Source organism: Hyaena hyaena, unplaced genomic scaffold (assembly GCF_003009895.1).
Source record: "Hyaena hyaena isolate Hyena2069 unplaced genomic scaffold, ASM300989v1 scaffold_232, whole genome shotgun sequence".
Taxonomy (NCBI): Eukaryota; Metazoa; Chordata; class Mammalia; order Carnivora; family Hyaenidae; genus Hyaena; species Hyaena hyaena.
The window spans coordinates 2,310,202-2,329,348 of record NW_024080864.1 but is presented as its reverse complement, the minus strand read 5'-3'; the positions used below and the strand labels follow the sequence as shown (position 1 = coordinate 2,329,348).

The following is a 19,147-nucleotide window of genomic DNA, read 5'->3' as shown; positions in this document are numbered from 1 at the left end:
AACCGGTGGTTCTCTGGGTGCCTGGGTGGCTCAGTCAGTTAAGCATCTGACTTTGGCTCAGGTCATGATCTTGCAGTTTGTGAGTTTGAGCCCCACATTGGGCTCTGTGCTGACAGCTCAGAGCTTGGAGCCTGCTTCAGGTTTTGTGTCTCCCTCTCTCTCTGCCCCTCCCCTGCTTGTGCTCGCTCTTTCTCTCTCGCTCAAAAATAAATCAGCATTAAAAAAGTTAAGTAAAGTAGTGTTTCTTAACTAGGGATTGACAATTTGGCAATTTCTGGTAACTTAGGTTGTCTCAACTGGGAAAGAGGTGTTCCTGGCATGGGAATGCCAAGGTTGGTGTTAAATATCCTCCAGTGCCCAGGACAGCTTCCCACAGCTAAGAATTGTCTGTCCCAAAATGTCAGTACAGCCAAGGTTGAGAAACCCAGGTTTAAACAAATTATTAACTTATAATCATTTCTCATATTTTAATATGCTTAAAAGTTTCTGATCCCCTTCTTCTAGTCTCAGGCTTACTAAACCATTGGGATGGAGCTAACTCAGGCACCCTTCTGTCCAGCACTTAGACTCACAACCTCTTTAGGGCTTTCTGCTTGCATACAGAGGATGGGGGTGGGGTGGGGAAACCGGATGCAGGGAGGAAACAGACAGGGGAGGGGAATACACAGGAAACACATAGATTAGTATCTAGGTGGACATTTCCCTAGTGATCTTTGAATTCTTCCTGAGGTTTTTGCTTCTTATCTCAGCATTTTTTCTTCCCAAGACAACAGAAGCAGAGACTGCATGTGAACTCTGGTTTTCCAGAGTCATTACACAGAGAGAGGCTTTGTGACAGTTTCAGCTGAACACCTTTTACCACCCATGTGCTGAGGTCCCACTGCCTGGTTCTGACTCACTGCAGAACCTCCCCTGTCTCCTTCTAATGACTCAGGCTTGAGTGCCTTTTCCTTTTCCTTTCCAAGCTGGCTCTGTTCTCCTCCCTTGCAACACCATCTGCCTTTGAAGGCACGTTTCCCTCACCTGTTCTCTGATGAGCAATTATGATTTCTGTGGAATAGCTTGATTTGCCCTGTCCCTCTCTCCTCCGTGCTTTGTACAAAGGTAAAGTTTCAGACAACCACCTCAGTCTGAGCCCAGGCATGGCTTTCCACAGGAAGGTCACCTGTTTTGTTCTCAACCCTGCTGTCCTCATGTCTACCGTAGACCCCATCCATATGCTGGTACCGTCCTATATCTCCTTTTGTATCTCCAAGCAGCAGGTGTGGCTAGCCATATCGCTTCTTGCAGATTTGTCCCTGATTTGATGCCTAATTTCCAAAGCAAAGATCAGTGGGAAGCCCAGAACCTCCCAGACATCCAAGAGAAATGGAAAACCATATGGCCTTGTTTATGGATCATAGACACGCCTTAGGAAAACCATATGTTATGACTCTGCCACTCCCTTCCCTCAGAGAAGGTGTCTCCTACATATTTTACAGAGTTTGGATAAATCTCTACATGGGAGGGTTCGCCTGGAAATGGTGGACCATGGTTTTAGATTCCTGGATTCCTGAAAGGTGCTTCCTTTCCGAGGCAGCTCTAAGGTCCCAACCTCATCTGGGTGAATTCCACCAAGAAGTTCACTCAGCTGAGTTCTGCCTTATGACTGTGCCAAATGGATGAAGGGATCAGATACATCAAGGATCCCCTTGTGGTTCTGGTGTTATATTCATGTTGTGCTGACGTAAGCAGTTTGTGCCTTCCAATAGTCTCCAGGTAAGCTGCCAGAGGGAAGGGTCTTCTATTGGCAGCAGGTACACTTCTCACATTTGAACTTGACATTTTAATGGAGGCCTCAAGAAGCTAGTCTGGGTAGTTTCAGTCCCTTTTTTACCAAATCACTCAGTCACCATGTGGTACTGTCAAAAACAGGGAGAATTCATGAGTCATTGGTAGGTATTGGTATTCCAAAACCAGTTCTCCATCAATAAGTTCCTGTTTCCTGCCATATAGCTTTGAGGCCTTTGGGGGTGGGCCCCTCGTCTACCCCTTATTTCTTCCACCCTTACTGGAGGCGTGGTCATTTGTGTACCATTTTTTAGTTTTAAGTCTCTGCTTGACCTACAGAACCTACAGAACCCTGATTTTTGTTCCATCACTAGCCCTAAAATCTTATGCTATTGAGCATTTTATTTTATTTTTATTTAAAAAATTTTAATGGGGTGCCTGGGTGGCTCTATTGGTTAAGTGACCGACTTCAGCTCAGGTCATGATCTCACAGTTTGTGGGTTCGGACCCACATCGGGCTCTGTGCTGACAGCTAGCTCAGAGCCTGGAGCCTGCTTCAGATTCTGTATCTCCCTCTCTCTCTGACTCTCCCCTGTTCACGCTGTCTCTCTCTCTCTCAGAAATAAATAAAACATTAAAAACATTTTTTAAATAAATAAAAAATAAAAATTTTAATGTTTATTTTTGAGAGAGGGAGAGAGAGAGACATAGAAGCCAAAGCAGCTCAAGGCTCTGAGCTATCAGAACAGGGCCCGACGCAGAGCTTGAACCCATGAACTGAGAGATCATGACCTGAGCCGAAGTTGGACGCTTAAATGAGTGAGCCACCCAGGCACCTCTGTTTTACTTTTATTTTAGAGACAGAGTGAGCAGGGGAGAAGGGCAGGGGGAGAGAAAATCTTAAGCAGGCTCCACGCTCAGCACAGAGCCCCACACAGATTTGGATCCCACAACCCTGGGATTATGACCTGAGCCACAATCAAGAGTCGGATGCTTTACTGAGCCACCCAGGCGCCCTAACTGAGCATTTTAAATTGGTTGTTAAGGTCCCTGTTCTGCTGTCAGCTAGAAGATATCTCTGTACCTTCACCACATAGAGTAAGTTTCTTCTCATCTCTGTGTTGTTGTTTGGCAATCAAGTGTCTTTGTTAAATCATTGTATAGTTGGGGGTAAGGGGGAGATGTCTGAGTCTAGGAGTAGCACTAGATGCATTGCAAGAAAACCCAGGCTGCCTCAAATTCAGTTGTTAACAGTTTTCTAGATCAGTCCCTACAATGCAATATTGGCATCCAGTCTATCACTGTCCCAGCTTAGAAGATTCTCAGCTACTTCTTGTCTCTTCTAGCAAGGGAAAAGATCAGGTTTTCTTTTCATACCCCATCCCTACACTATTTTGCACATCCCTTCTCTGCTGGTGGGCCCACTTGTTGGATGTCAAGTTACCTATAAGGAAAGGGTCAGTGAGTGAGTCCATACTCCAGGAATTTGGGCTAATTGATCCATTTCTTACCCCCCACCAGTCCTCTGTCTCCTACCTGCTTAGAGAAAACATCTGCTTCCAGTGCTCCTTCCCATCCAGTAGGACTTGCTCCTCTGAGTACCTTTCCCACCTCCCTTCATCTCAGTCTTGTATAATGTTTGGGATTAGAGAAATCAGCTCTTTTTACTGCCTGTGAATGTTTCTGACCTGCATTGGACTATGGTTTCTTCAGTTTTTGTGCTTTAGTGAGGTTGGGGAGAAGAGAATATCCTGCGTGGAATCAGTGGGGGAAAAAAAGAAGAGGAAGGAATTACCAGAAAACAGAAAATACTTTGGTGACTTTAACATATGCTGTATATAATTTGAATCTTTTACTCTGGCTTTGAGTAATTTAAACGACATCATTTTGGCAGTTAATCATGAGAATAATAGCTTGAGGTCTTTTTTATCCATGGTTAAGGTACACAAGCAGGTAGCCTTTAGCATGGTTTGATACACTCATACCAGAACAGTTGGAAACATCAAGGGAAGAATCATTATAATCTGTAACATACCAGCTTTTAAAATGAAAGTAGTAGAGTTTTCTCTATATTCGTTGCATAAAATTCCATTCAACTCTAATAAGTAATGAGTTTGTCCAGACATGGGACAACTTGTCTCTGCAAGTGATGATGTCTGACTTTGATTAAATGTTCATTCTGTATCCGTTTCTGTGCTCTAAACTTAACAAATATATATAATCTTGTATGGTCCTCAAAACCAACTCTGAGTTAGTTTATCCCGGTAGGTTGTAGAATCACCATATTACATACTAGGAAATTGAGCTTTCAGTTTTCTCAGGATCACACACCTATTAAGTGGTGGGATTCAAACCAAGCTCTTTGTGACCATAGACCCCCTTATCCCTGACCCCATACCTTCATTATAGAAACGATCCATAGGAAAGCGAGAGTCCAGGCTGATTCCAGCAAGACCCTGGCATCACCACAGCCAGTCTTGAGTCTGAATTCATCTCAAGGATACAGAATGTATCAAGGCCATGCTGAGATACTTCCCTCAACTTGGAGAGATCCTCTGGAGGGAACGAACCCTCGAGGAAGTAAGATAAAAATCTCTCTTCTGTGTTTATGTGTATTTGTATATGGATGTTTAAGTAGGAATGTCCCAGCGAAGATGCAGCTGATCCTATTCTTTTTTTTTTTTCCTTTATTTTTGGATAAGTAATATGTTCACATTAGTTAAAAAAACAAACAGTATAAGATCTACCTTCTACCCCTGCAGCCCAGTTTGTACCATTCCCTTACCCATGAATATCTCTTCAGAGTCTGTTTTGTGCTAAAATAAATAAATGAAAATTTATATCTTCATTCCTTCCCTCCTTTTGAATATATAAGTAGTCATTTAAAAATTATATACCTTTCTTTGGTTTTTTCACATAGAGATTTATCTTGGATATCTCTCCATATAAGCGCACAGAGAACTTCCTCATTCTTACTTACAATAGCATAATATATCATGGTTTAGATGTATTATTAACTAGTTCACTTTTAATAGACATTTGGCTGGTTTCCAGTCTTCTGCTGTTACTAACTGATGCAATGAATAACCTTGAATATATGTCATTCTGTGTCTGTGCATGTGTATCTGTAGGATGAGTTTTTAGGAGTAGCACTGCTAGGATAAAAAATACACATTTATAATTTCCACTGTTAGTACCAAATTGCCATTAATAAGGGTTATGCTCATTTGCACTCCGACCAGCACTGTATGAGTTTGCCACAGCCCTGTCAACACATTTTTGGATTTTAGCCAATCTGATAGAAATGTTTCGACTTTGATCCATTCATCACGGTAAGATATTGTAGGTTTATTATATGATTAAAATTAAGCAACTTTTCATATGTTTAAAAGCCATTTGTAGTTCTTTTCCAGTGAAATTTGCCCATCTTTTTTTTTTTTTTTTTTCTGGCTTACAGGTCTTTTTCTTATCAATTTCTTGAAACTCTATTAAGAAGAGTAGCATTTGTGTATGAACTGAACATATTTTTCCTGTTTACCGTTTTTTACTTTTTTTTTTTTCCTTTTGATTTTCATGTGGCTGAATTTGTTAGTCTTCTCTTATATCTTTTGGATTTTAAGTCAAAGTTAAAAAGTCCTTTCCCACTCCAAGGTGAGAAAAGTATTCTCTTTGCTGCCATCTAGTACTTTAATGGTTTTCTTTTTCTTATTTAAATCTTTGATCTACTTAGAGTTTATCTTGGTTTATAGTATGATGTTTGGATCCAACTTTTTTTTTCCCCTGATGGCCATCTAGTTCTATCACACCATTTATTTAAATGTTTTTATTTATTTTTAAGAGAGAGACAGAGACCGAGCATGAGCAGGTGAGGGGCAGAAAGAGAGAGGGAGACACAGAATCTGAAGCAGGCTTTAGGCTCGGAGCTGTCAACACAGCCCGACATGGTGCTTGAACTCATGAACCCTGAGATTATGACCTGAATCGAAGTCAGATGCCTAACCCACCCAGGCACCCCATCACACCATTTTTTGAAGAACTGCTGGCAATTCAATGCCCATTGGTTTGAAATGCTACTGTTATCATATACCAAATGTCTTATGATATATTTTATATTGGTATATATTCTGAAATGGCTTTATTTCAGAATGCTGGAAGAAAGTTTGAATTTTCCTGTTGCAGTCATAAAGGACTTCTTTTATTACTATGATAAAATTTACATAATGTAAAATATACCATTTTAACAATTTTTAAGTATAAAGTTCAGTGGTATTAAATACAGTTACATTATTGTGCAGCATCACCATCCATCTCCAGAGCTATTTCATTTTCCCACTGTATGACTTTGAATCAAATACATTGTTCATTTGATGACACACCATCCACTTGTAAGACATATGCTAATTTTGGATAAGTTAAATTGTGGGAGAGTGTACATCTAAGAATTTACAAAATAGAGTTCTAAATTCCTAACTGTATTTGATGTATTTTTGGATGTTCTGCTCTGTTCCATTGGTTTCCTTCTTCATGTGCCAGTGTCTCACTGTTTAATTATTGAAGACTTAGAATATCTTTTAATATATAATAGAGCTAGTTTCCGCTCACTGGTCGGTCGGTCTTCTTTCTTTCTTTCTTTCTCTCTTTCTTTCTTTCTCTCTTTCTCTCTTTCTCTCTTTCTCTCTCTCTTCAGAAGACTTCTTTTTCCAACTATTCTCATTTCTCTGTCAAGATAAATGAGACACCTTTGTCTTAGTTGTTGTGAATCTTCTTTCCTTCCCTCTTTCTACCTGTATTCCACTTAAATTGTAAAGACTTGCATATAGAATATCTTATTATGCCTGAATTTCAGCTGTAAGTCTTGAATCTGAGTAGCTTCTCTGAAGGTTTGTATATCTTCTTGACTTTCTTCTCCAGGGTTTTTATTTCAGAATTGCCATCGGAAGTACAGTTCTTTCCTGATTTATGTGGTTACTATAAAAGGGAGATGCACTTATAAAAGTTCTTAGAATCATTTATTCCTTTTATATCTTTTACCTTGAATGTCAGCCTTTTTCAACAAAGTAAGCATTGATCTTATAAGGATGAAAAACCTTAAATGTTTGCGACTGTATCAGGGTTTAATGTGGTTCACTAATGCCTTTACCTTCAGTACAAGTTTGTTGTTTTGCCAAGTATTCCTATTAAATATTTAGCATTTATAATATTGTTTTATTAGAATCTGGCTTTATTTGCATTTATAAATCATAAACTCATTTCTCTTTTATTTTACTGAAGAACCCATTGTAAGAGCCAGTATATCCTGTGGAAAATGGCCTTCAGTGATCTTACGTCGAGGACTGTACGTCTTTATGATAATTGGATCAAAGATGCTGGTAAGAAACCAGATTTCCTACTTAAGTCACATATTTCCTCTTTATATCGGATTCCTATATTTAATAGGATTTCAATGAAACCGAATGAGAAACTGCAACTTTACACTCCCTTGTAGACACTTCAAATATTGATTTTTATTACTAGTTAATGAAAGGGAAGTGTCAGTGTTTTCATTACAAATATGTACTAAGAGCTACACAGATATTTATTATGTTTATAATAATGAAAATAGCTTTAATATCCACTGAAAGAAATTGGTTAATAAATGATAGTACATTCCAACTCAGTAATCATCAAAACCGATTTTTGAGGCACAGTGCATTTAGCTTGATTCTGCCCAGATGTTCCTAAGAGAAGTAGCACTTAATGCCATCAGTGATAAATCTTGACTGGGAGGGCCTGCACCCTCAGGGGTATATCAGAAAGGGCAGGAAATTTTCATAGGGTAATCTCTGAGTGATACTGAAGTGTCTGCCTTCTCTCTTTTCCCATTTTAAAAAATAAAAATCAGTGTTCTAGAAGAACAGTTAGTGCCAAATCAAGTTTAAATATGTTCAATGAAAAACAGGTTATAAAACATCAGTACATTTCTTTTGTGAGAACACTTGTTCTGTGTGATGAGATTATGGGTAGTTTCTATTTTGTTTATTTATTTTTAAAGTTTATTTATTTTGAGAGAGACAGACAGGGAGAGAGAGAGGGAGAGGGTGGGGAGGGGGGACAGAATCCCAAACAGGCTTAGCACTGCCAGTGCAGAGCCAGATGCAGGGCTTGAACTCACAAAACTGCAAGATCATGACCTGAAACCAAAAGTCAGATGCTTAACCAAATGAGCCACCCAGGCACCCCTGCGTATCTATGTTTTATACCACACAAATGTGTGTTGCTTTTATAACTATCACAAAACATTTTTAAAATATAACAAAGGTAAAACAGGTTTTAAATAAACAAGGAATCATAGTGTTGTAGAGCTGAGTTGTACCTAGGCATCATCAAAGGACTAACTCCTTATGTTAGAATGTAAGACACTGAGGCTCACAGATATGACCTTCCTGAGACTGTGGTTAGTTGTTGGCAGAAAAGACTAGACCTTTGTTTTCTGATTTTGTGGGGTTTTTAAAATTTTTTTTTTTCTGAGAGAGAGAGACAGCGTGAGCAGGGGAGGGTCAGAGAGAGAGGGAGACACAGAATCCAGAGCAGGCTCCAGGCTCTGAGCTAGCTATCAGCAGAGCCTGACATGGGGCTTGAACCCATGAACCGTGAGATCAGGACCTGAGCCGAAGTCAGACGCTTAACTGACTGAGCCACCCAGGCACCCCGGTTTTCTGATTTTGATTGGTACTCTGGTAATTCACATTTGAATTATTTTACACATATTCACCACCATCACCACTTTAGATTAGTTCTTCCCTGTCATCCAGAAACCACATGTTCACCAAATGCAGGAAGACAATGTGTGACCTTTGGCATTTAGCACAACTGGAATGATTTTCCAATTTATGCAGATTTCAGCAAGGGTACACTGTCTCATGGTTGCCATCTTTCTCAGGAGACTGCTAAAGACCAATGCTATTTCACTAAAACAGGTCCCAACAGTTATGCCCTTGAAGAACGCCAAGGGTTTTTTTAGTGTCCCATAAATAGAGAAGCTTCAACCTGGCAGGGGGATGGAGAATGATTATTTCCATATTTCTTCCTTTTTTTCCCTTAGTTTTTCAATTTATGTAATGATTCTGAGAACACACAGATTTCTTGAGAGGTCCTTCTTCTCTGAAGGTTTACAGTAGTTCTCATAAATTCAATATTTAAGTTCTAATTTTTTGCCTTGTCCTAATGGCTTTCACTTTTATTTGTTTTTATTTTTTAAAAAATATTAATATTTTCATTTCTTTTCAAAGTAGAGTTATATACCTTGCTACCTGAAACCTCATGATTTGAACTTGAGAGCCAAATAGATTTGGGTACATTTTTTGAAATGGACCCATTTGGAAGCACAAGTCTCTTGCTATCCAGGTCTTGCTATTCCCTATACCAAATGCAGGAACTCAAGAGATTCAGATAATCAGTATCCTAACTCAAGAGCCAAATCAATTCAGATGATGATTAATATCCATATACTGCTAGAAGTATAAAATGTTTTTAAATGAACTGCTTCTTAATTCCACTTGCACTTTTATCCATGGAATGACTTTGTTTTTTATTAGGAATACTTACATTGAAAAGCTGAGTAATGTGAGGTCATAATGAAGAATGATAAAGGCCTGAAAGTAGTTAGGGAGAAAGGAGAGAGGATTTGGGGATGTATAGTCAGAAGACCTAGATTTAAGTTCTACTCCAATGGACAGGCTCTCTGGTCTTGAACAGAGTACTGTCTGTATTAAATAGATGGTTCTTTTTTAGCAAAACAGACTTGAGAATGGTACCTACGAGCTACCAGACAATATATATGAAAGTGCTCTGTTACTTAGGAAGTATCTCAACACAAATGGTGGTGGTTGTTACAGATGATCGAAAGAGCACTTTCATCTGAAAATAGGTTTAATATAGCATATGCTTTTTTCAGATGTCTCTTCATATTTTTTTTAACTCAGGGACTAGAGGGTTAAAATGTTTTGTGTTAGATTTACAACTTGTGAGAACACTATCAGGTTTAACAGGAGAGGTTTTTTGCTTCTGCTTAGTGTGATATTGATCTCTGAGAGCCATTAGAAATCACTCCTGGCCATCTTAGTCCAGTTTTACTTTGCTTGCCCTGGGAAGGTCTGAACCCATGATCAGGGGCCAAGAATTTCAAGTGTATTCTTGGCTCTGGCCCTATTCCTGAGTAGCATTCGGGAAACCTACTGTTATTCTTTGGTTTTCCGATTGCTAAGGAAGTGGTGATACTTCATAATTATTCCATGTGGAAAATTCCACAGCTACAGATTTAAATATGATTTAATTAACACTAAGCTGTAAAAGGATTTGTCTTAATTCTTAGATATGAAATGCCAAATTTTGAAATAATGCTCTTGTAGCATTTTGGACTATAGAGAAGTGGAAACTTTTTAATGTTTGAGAAGTAACTTTCCTTGTGTTTGGTTAGTAACAATGGCTTTTCAAACCTAGTTATGATCTTTTTACAAGGTGGAGTAAGAATAAAGTTGCTGCCATTCTGAACCGTTAGTTTTTCATCAAGTGCTAGAGGTACTTGTTTGCTTTTCCTTGCAGCTTCTTCATCTTGTTGGTGCTTTGAATTTTAAAGGGTGTACTTGAGCTAGTACATGCTACTTAAGAAGAGAACACTCTCTTACGAGTAGTTGATGGAAAAGCTCATTAAAATTCTATGTGTGTGGCACTTCTACTTTCCCTGTACTCTCTCTCTGGAACACTCTTTAAAAAAATTATTAGCCTCACAGTAAATCAGAACTTTGGTAACCACTGGGGTATGGATTTCAGACCACCTGCCTTCCCATCCTCTTATTTCATCTTGGCTCTCTTCATGACACTTAAGCCCAGACCTGATGCCAAATAGAAGGTACATGAAACACTCTTCCCCTTAACTTGTTGTCTCTGGGGAAAACAGAACTCACTTCACCCTGAACCTTTTATAATTTGTGGTATCACGGACTGAATCTTTATCACAGAGTTTAAATTTAGTCTACTCACAGCCTTTAAATGTCATCAGGCAGTCCCCTCTACAACCCCCCTAATCAGTCATGTACATCTGTACATGACTTCTAGACATCTTGTCAGGGGATCCTCTATCTTACATGGAAGTGGGCTTCCTATTTAGAAAGGTATAACTGTCATTGAGAAAGAAGGCAAGAAGAGTGAACATTTGTCAGTATTAACAATAGCCAGAGTCATGAACAGCGTATTACAGACTGAATTTTATTTGCTCAGTAGGGAGAGCTGATTGAAACAGAGAAATAATCTGAGCAGAGATGTACTTTTAGAAAATGAACTTGGCAGTTGTATGGAAGACAAGATGTAGGAAATTGGATCCTGAGCAAGGAAACCACATAAAAGACCACTACAAAGCACCTAGTGAGGGATGTTGAGCCCCGATTGTAGTAGGTTAAAGAAGCACTGAACGTGTGGTTCCTAACTCTGACAGTTCATCATGGTCACCTCAGCAGCTTATGGATGCCGGAGACCTATGCCCGAGGATTCTGATGCAGTTGGATCAGGGTCACTTTTTGACCATTTGATTTTTAAATACTGCAGAAATGATTCTGCTATGCCAGAATTGATATCTGCTGTAATAGTTGCAGTGCATAATTACTGAGCCCTTAGGTTGTGCTAGGCTCTTTACATATAGTAACTCACTAAATCCCTTATGAGTTACATGCTGCTTTATGCCCAATTCACAGATGAGGAAAGTAAACAAAGAAAAGCGAAGTCAGTGGCCCCAGATCACATGAGTCAGTGCCAGAGCCTGGGGTCAGAACCCAGGCCTGCTGACCCCAAAGCTTGCTGAAATAGGATTTAAAAAATCCCAAACTTGCCATATTGATTTATGAAAATAGCATGAAATTAGCTAGTTTTTCTTAAAACATACAATGAATTTTTTTGACATTTTTAAATTTACAAAACCTGAAAGTTACACATAGGATTTTAATAGAAGGTGTGTGCTTAAAATATTAAATTACAGGAAAAAATTATTTATTTTAAACGTTTTTTTTCTGCTTCCTGAGCCAGACCAGAATGGTTTTCCTGGCTTATTTTCTTTCTACTGCTACCAGAGGAAGAACAGAAAGATGATGTCATTTGGTATTTTTTCCCCCTGATGAGTCAATAAAAGAATAAAATAAAATATATCTTTAGCTCAGGAATTCCTTTACCAACTCACACACAAAAAAACCTAGTTTTCAGTCAGACCCACGATGTCTGTTAAGAAAAGAAATATTTTAAATGATTTAAAGAGAAAAAGCAAAAAGTGAAAATTATCCATACCATCACCATCCAAAGGCAATAATGTTAACGTCCTACCAGTGGTCTTTTTTGGTACTAGTTTTAAGTTTTTATTTCATTGGAGATGGGGCTTACGATGTTCCTCTAAGCTTCGGATTACCCACTGACAGAAAAAATTCAACAAAGTTTGAGTGGTTCTGATTCTGTTCCTTAAGTTCCCATTTGTGTGACAGTTTTTATTACGGACACTCCCTGGTGAGTTATGGGCCCATGGCTAGCATTTCTCATGGCCATTTACATTGCACATGGTGCCCAGCTGTCCTGGGGAACTTGTTGAAGGGAAGGATGGTCAACAAAAAACTTCAGAGCTGCGTACTTAAAGAGCTGATTTCAAAACTTTTCTGACAATACGAGGAAACAAGATTTTAAGAACTTTGTGTTCTTATGAATGTCTTTCAGCAAACTTTCGAATTTCTGTCTTGTGCAGGATACTTGACTGAAATTGTTCCTGCTGAGAGCATCAGTGACTTCCTTTTATTAAATCCAGTATCACTTTTCAGTCTTCATTTTACTTCGTCTCTCCTTCATTTTATCCTTTGACTCCTTCCAAAGATTAACTCTTCCCTTGGCCTCCGGATAGCCTACTTCTCTGGTTTTCCTTCTACCTTTTTGGCCACTCCTCACTTTTTAAAATAGTTTTCTCATGTACCATTCCTCTTGTGAAGATTGAGTCCTCAAGATTCTGACTTGAATTACTCAAGCTCCTTACTCTACCCACTTTCCTAAGCCACTTGCACAGCTCTGTTCATATTTTATGTGATAATGACCCCAAATATTACATCCCTGGCCCAGGTCTGACTCCTAATTCCAGATCCAAATATTCAAGTGCCAATAGAGATCTCCATAGAAATGTTTTAGAGGTGCCTGGGTGGCTCAGTTAGTTTAGCGCCCAACTCTTGGTTTTGGCTCAGGTCATGATCTCACAGTTCATGAGTTTGAGCCCCATGTCTAGCTCTGTGCTGACAGTATGGAGCCTGCTTTGGATTCTCTCTCCTTACTTCTCTCTCTGCCCCTCCCCTGCACTCTCTCTCTCTCTCTAAAAAAAAAAAAAAAAAGATTTTAGAGGTATGTAAGATATATAGAGATACTATGTATGTGTGTATACACACACACACACACACACACACACACACACACTCCATAGATATATACCATAGATACATAAGATGTTCTAAACATAAGCCACCTCTCCCTGACCACTCTTGCTCCATATCTTGTATTCCTAGTTTCAGTGATAGTACAATTATCTAAACAAAAAATCCCTCATTTTTTTCTTAACTTTCACCTGTTTCTCATTGCCTATGGTTAACCATTAACAAACTTTTATGTTTTCTATCTCCTTTCTGTATCTTAAAATGATGAGACCCTATTTATCTTCCTTTATCACTACCTAATTTTGAAAATTTTGTTTCCGGTATATTTAACATACACTGTTACATTAGTTTCCGGTGTGCAATAGAGTGATTCAATAATTCCATACACTACTCAGTGCTAACAAAGTGTTCTCTTAATCCCGTATCAGTACCTAAGTTTTAATGGTTAAATTTAATGATTTATTTCAGCAAAGAGCTCTTTCCCAAGCTGTGTTCTCCAGTATGAGTTTCACAAGGTGCAGAATGGTATTCTACAAAATAGCAGTTTGAGGAAGAGCCACAGAAGTTTAAGGAATGCTGTGTACCACTGTTCTCATCTTGACAGTTCACCTTGGTCACGAAGCACTAAGAAATCCTGCAGAAAAGCAGTTTGCTTCTTTAGCATTCCCATTAGCCTCACCCTACTTTTTTGCGGACAGATTTTAAATGTCTTGCCTCCTTGCATAGATTGGGCCATGTTTGAGATAGATTGGGCCAGAATATGAGATAAGGAACACTCTCATTTTTCTTCCAAGTAGTCATTTTTCCTGTCAACATTTGCTGACTGTTCTCTCCCTTCCCTGCTTGTTTATGAGTCTTCCTTTATCATATATTAAATTCCTAAATATTTTGGGGTCTGTTTTAGAGCTGACTTTTGGCATTTTTTTTGAAACAGGGCATCTGTTGGTATTTTTGATGGAAACCCATCTGAATACAGAATACATCATCTTTAATAGTTAAACCATGCCTTAATATAGCCAAGGATCAAATGTGAGATCTCTACCAATAAAACTGAGGCCTAGTTAGTCCTTAGTCATAAAGTCTGTTGAAGAAATTTTTGCACTGAGTAGGAAGTCAGACTTGTAGGAATAGTCAGTGTTTTGGTAATTGGCTACACCGTTATCAATAAGTGAGCAAGGGCTGCATTCCTCTCACCCCTCTTTTCCAATTGATATAAGTGATGGTGTTTAGTAACTAAGGTTAGTCAAGTGTCCATTTGTAGTCAGATACACTTGGAAACTTGTTCATACTTCCTTTGTGATGCTCTGGTTTCAGGAGGCATTTTAGTAAAATTATACCTGAACTACTTGCGATTATAAAATTAATCACATTTTTTTATTGTGTCACTTTTTAGTTTAAAAATATTTTCAGGTATGGGGCACCTGGGTGGCTCAGTCTGTTAAGCTTCTGACTTAAGCTCAGCTCATGATCTCAGTTTGTGAGTTCAAGCCCCGCATTGGACTCTGTGCTGACAGTTCAGAGCCTGGAGCCTGCTTTGGATTCAGCCTCCCTCTCTCTCTCTGCACCTCCCCCAAGTAAATAAACATTAAAAAAAATTTTTTTTAATATATAAAATAATATTTTCAGAGTTATCTGCATGGCTCAATTGGTTAAGTGTCCAACTCTTGATTTCAGGTCAAGTCACGATCTCACAGTTGGTGAGGTTGAGTCCCACATCTGGCTCCTTGCTGACATTGTGGATCCTGTTTGGGATTCTCTCTTCCCCCTCTCTTTCTGCCCCTATCCCACTCACCCTCTCTCTCTCTCTCTCTCTTTCTCTCAAATTAAATATATAAACTTTAAAAAAATATTAAAAATTAAAAAATATTTCAGACATCAAAACATAGCCATAATATTATAATTACATGGAAATAAAACATCATCATCAAGAATGCAACCAGTATTGGGGTGCCTGGGTGGCTCAGTCAGTTGGGCGTCCTACTTCGGCTCAGGTCATGATCTCGCAGTCTGTGAGTTCGAGCCCCATATCAGGCTCTCTGCTGACAGCTCGGAGCCTGGAGCCTGCTTCGGATTCTGTCTCCATCTGCCCCTCCCCTGCTCACTCTCTGTCTCTCTCAAAAATAAGTAAATATTAAAAATTTAAAAAAAAGAATGCAACCAGTATTTATATTTTCCCAATTATCTCATTAGAGTATCTTTTTAAATATTTATTTATTTTTTAGAAAGACAGAGCATGAGCAGTGGAGGGGCAGAAAAGGAGAGAGACACAGAATCTGAAGCAGGCTCCAGGCTCTGAGCTGTCAGTGTAGAACCTAATGTCGGGCTTGAACTCAGCATGAGCTGTGAGATCATGACCAGAACTGAAGTAGGATGTTCAACCAACTGAGCCATCCAGACGTTCTTTTTAAGAGTATATTTAACTGCTAGCTTGGTCACTTTTATACTTGAGGCATTAAAATAATTACTCAAATGATTTATCCTATAATAATAGCCCATATTAGAAATAATAGTAAAAATTTGACTTTAACTATTTTTTTTTCCTTTTCTACTTGAACAACATTCTAAATATATTAAGAATGCTTAGATTATATCAATTTTTCTATCAGTCTCTATATACATTGATCCTTTTTTTGTGGTCATTTGGTATTAAGTTCAGAAATAGCTCTATACTTTCTAGCTCCAAGTCTGACATTTTTTTTATTTTTAAGATTTGTTACTTCTTTGATCATGCTTATAGAATTTTTGTTTATCCTTGCAATATAAGAACTTGGCATGCACCCAGATTTTTTTATTCATTAGTATTTACTTCCTGATACATGATAAATATTTTGACATACAGATTTAGTTTTGATTTTCATTTTTCAAGAAAAAAATGTTATGATCTATTTGAATATTTTTCTGTTTTTCATTTGTTTTTCTCCTGTTTAGGAATACGTATTAGTTTTGCAAGTCCACTGTTGATTTGGCATATATATTTTTTCTCAAATACTTTAAAAAATTCATTAGTGACGTATAATTGACATACAATGTTACATTGGTTTTAGATATACAGGATATTGATTCAGCAGTTCTTTACACTAGTCAGCACTTACCTTGGTAAGTGTAGTTACCATCTCTCACCACACAGTATCATTACATTATCAACTATAAGCTTTGCACAGTGGCAGTATCGTAGCCAATGAGGCTTATCCGAGGCACAATTATTGCTAATTGAAAACATTATTAACTATATTCCCTGTGCTGTATTTTTCAGCTCCAAATCCCGTTTTATCTTGAGTTGCAGTGTTTTCAAAAATTTTTATTTCTTTATTTTGAGAGAGAGAGAGAGAGTACATGAGTGGGAGAAGGGCAGAGAGAGAGGAAGAGAGGGAATCCCAAGCAGGCTCCATGGTGTCAGCACAGAACCCAATGTGGGGCTTGATCTCACAAACTGTGAGATCATGATCTGAGCCAAAATCAAGAGTCTGATGGCTAACTGACTAAGTCACCTAGGTGACCCTTGAGTTGCAATTTTTAACTGACCTAATTCTCGTGGTCTGGAATGAGCAGTAACCAAGTGAATTTCTCTTTTCATGGTTGTGAGGCCAATATAGTTACTTTTTTTCCTCAAAATATCAGGTTGTTTAACCTATTTTGGACACCTAGAACCCACAATTTAGGTAGATAATGCTAAGGTCCCTTTCAATTCTATGATTCTGCGATATAGTATATTTAGAAGTGTCCCAGTTTCCTTGGGGAAAGAAGAAAGTTAAGAAACAGTGAACACAAACATATTTTTATATATAAAAGAATATCTGGGTGGAGAAACTGTAAAATGTTTCTAGTGGTTATAGATGGATGGTTAAACTTTGCTGCGTGTCCTCTGTTCCCCATATCTACTCTGTACCCTGTGCAGGATCCTGGGAACGACCAGTATAGACGATATCCACAGACTTACTCTCCTGTCCTTTGGTTCTGGTTGATTTCAGCCAATGGAGAGCCCCAGGAAACTAGAGAGAGGAGAATGGTAGTGAGATGTTAATTCCCCACTCACTTCCAGAATTACCTTATGCTGGCCCAGTCCCTCCACCGAAAGCCACAGCTCCTCTCCAGGCGGGCTTCTCGATTTGAATCCTGGGTTCAGGTAACCACTACCTCCCTTTGCCCTTTGAGGCTTGTGATGGTAATAGCCCTACTCTTTCTAGCCCTATCCCTATCCCTGGTGATTTCCCTTTATACTTCCAAAGACAGTAGTGACCATTGACCAAATAGTCTACTGTCAACATTAGGATCTAGGTGCTTGCTTAAAGAAATGCTGGTTGCTATCAGTTATTTCTTTGCTAAATGGATGTGCACTTCCATTTTGTTTTTAGATCCAAGAGTTGAAGACTGGCTCCTCATGTCCTCACCTCTGCCACAAACCATCATCCTGGGATTCTATGTCTATTTTGTCACTTCTTTAGGACCAAAGCTCATGGAGAATCGAAAACCCTTTGAACTCAAGAAAGCGATGATAACATACAATTTTTCCATAGTACTCTTTTCTGTGTATATGTGTTATGAGGCAAGTGTCTTCAGTATTCTTAATGGGAGAATTTTGCCTGAATCTTCCTGTTTTTCTGTCATTATCTGTCTTGTTATAATTATAATGGTGACTCTTTGAGATTTAAGGAATTTTAGAAATGTAGCTCACTAGAGCAGTATTTGTCAAGAAATTGTTATGTATAGACCAGATATAGAGGATCTCAATATAGTCTACCTCACAAGTAGGGAGAAAAATTAACATTAAGTTCAGGGGCTTGCACATAGTCTGATTAGATGATTGAAAGAATCCGTAAGTATTAGTTTTAAGAAAACTCATACATGGAGACATTAAGTTAGTGAAGGACCAATATTTGAATCCAGGTCTGTCTGACATCAGGAGCTCATCCTAACTCTGTACTGAGTTACCATCATCATGATAGGAACCTCTGATGAACTATAAAATAGTAAACTATTAGGTTTGATTTAGAAGGGCCTTGTAGAGACAGAATTTAAACTCATACAAAGCAGTACTTGATGGAGTCTGTCCCTTAATTGTTACTTTGTCACTACGAGAGATGAGGATCTTCCAGGACCGAAGAGCAGACTCATGGATTGTCTCTCACCCACTTTGTCTCTCGCCTACTCTGCTATTAACAACCTTCACCCAGCCTTACTTACCTGCTTTTCTGTTTCTTGCTTCTTTTCCAATACTGACGATCTTCCTCAGCTTCTACTCCTTAGTTACTTCTTTGCAGCATATCCTGTGCTTCCATAGAGCTAGAACTCTCTAGGGGCCACCATGACTGCTCTGGCCCCTCTTGACACCATGACCTCTGCACATAAATCCCTCCTACCTGATTCCTGCTGTGAATCCACCTGACTGAGTCACCTTAAATCTGCTGGAGCCTCATTTCTTACTGGCCTCCCTAAAGTCTGGACTTACCTTGCTACCTTCTGTTTCTTCTACTTTATTACCAAAATTAACTACAGGCTACCTTACTGTCCCTTCCAGATCATGAATAACTGAAAGGGAAAGAGTAATAGAGGTGGTCTAACCAGGTTATGAGAGATAGGAACTACCCTGTATAGCCTATAGGAGAGTGTTAAGTGCAGACCTAGAAGCCAGGAAACCAGGGGCCAATTAGTACCAGTTATGCTACTAACCAGCTGCCTCATTTTGAGCAAGTTACTTAACCTCTCTGGGCCTTAATTCTCCCATTTTATAGAGTCAGGATTAAACCAGATTGTCTCTCAGGTCCCTGTATGCTCTGTGTCTGATTGTGCCATTCAATGTGATATCTCCAAGTATATTTCCCATAAAGTAATTTAATTCTAGCCAGTAAGTTTGGCTTTCTATGTTAGCAATTACAATTTAAAAGAAGTTTTGAAAATATCTGAATTTGGCGGTTTCTGTCTCCCATTAATCACTCATACTAGAGTTACTTATATGCCAG

At 38.7% G+C, this 19,147-nt stretch overlaps 1 protein-coding gene and 1 pseudogene across 4 annotated transcripts in view; both read left to right on the top strand.

Annotated features, from left to right (window-relative positions):
- Positions 1-19,147, top strand: part of ELOVL7 (ELOVL fatty acid elongase 7) — a 74,675-nt gene that overhangs the window by 38,666 nt on the left and 16,862 nt on the right. For 3 of the 4 annotated variants that reach the window (XM_039243834.1, XM_039243835.1, XM_039243833.1), the window contains 2 exons: positions 7,042-7,139; positions 17,543-17,733. In XM_039243834.1, coding sequence (XP_039099765.1) covers positions 7,076-7,139; positions 17,543-17,733 — 255 coding nt within the window. In that variant the 5' untranslated portion in view covers positions 7,042-7,075. Of the gene's footprint in view, positions 1-4,300; positions 4,351-7,041; positions 7,140-17,542; positions 17,734-19,147 lie in introns of those variants that run through there. The other variant, XM_039243836.1, reaches the window with a different exon arrangement.
- LOC120239514 lies at positions 16,340-16,507 on the top strand (annotated as a pseudogene).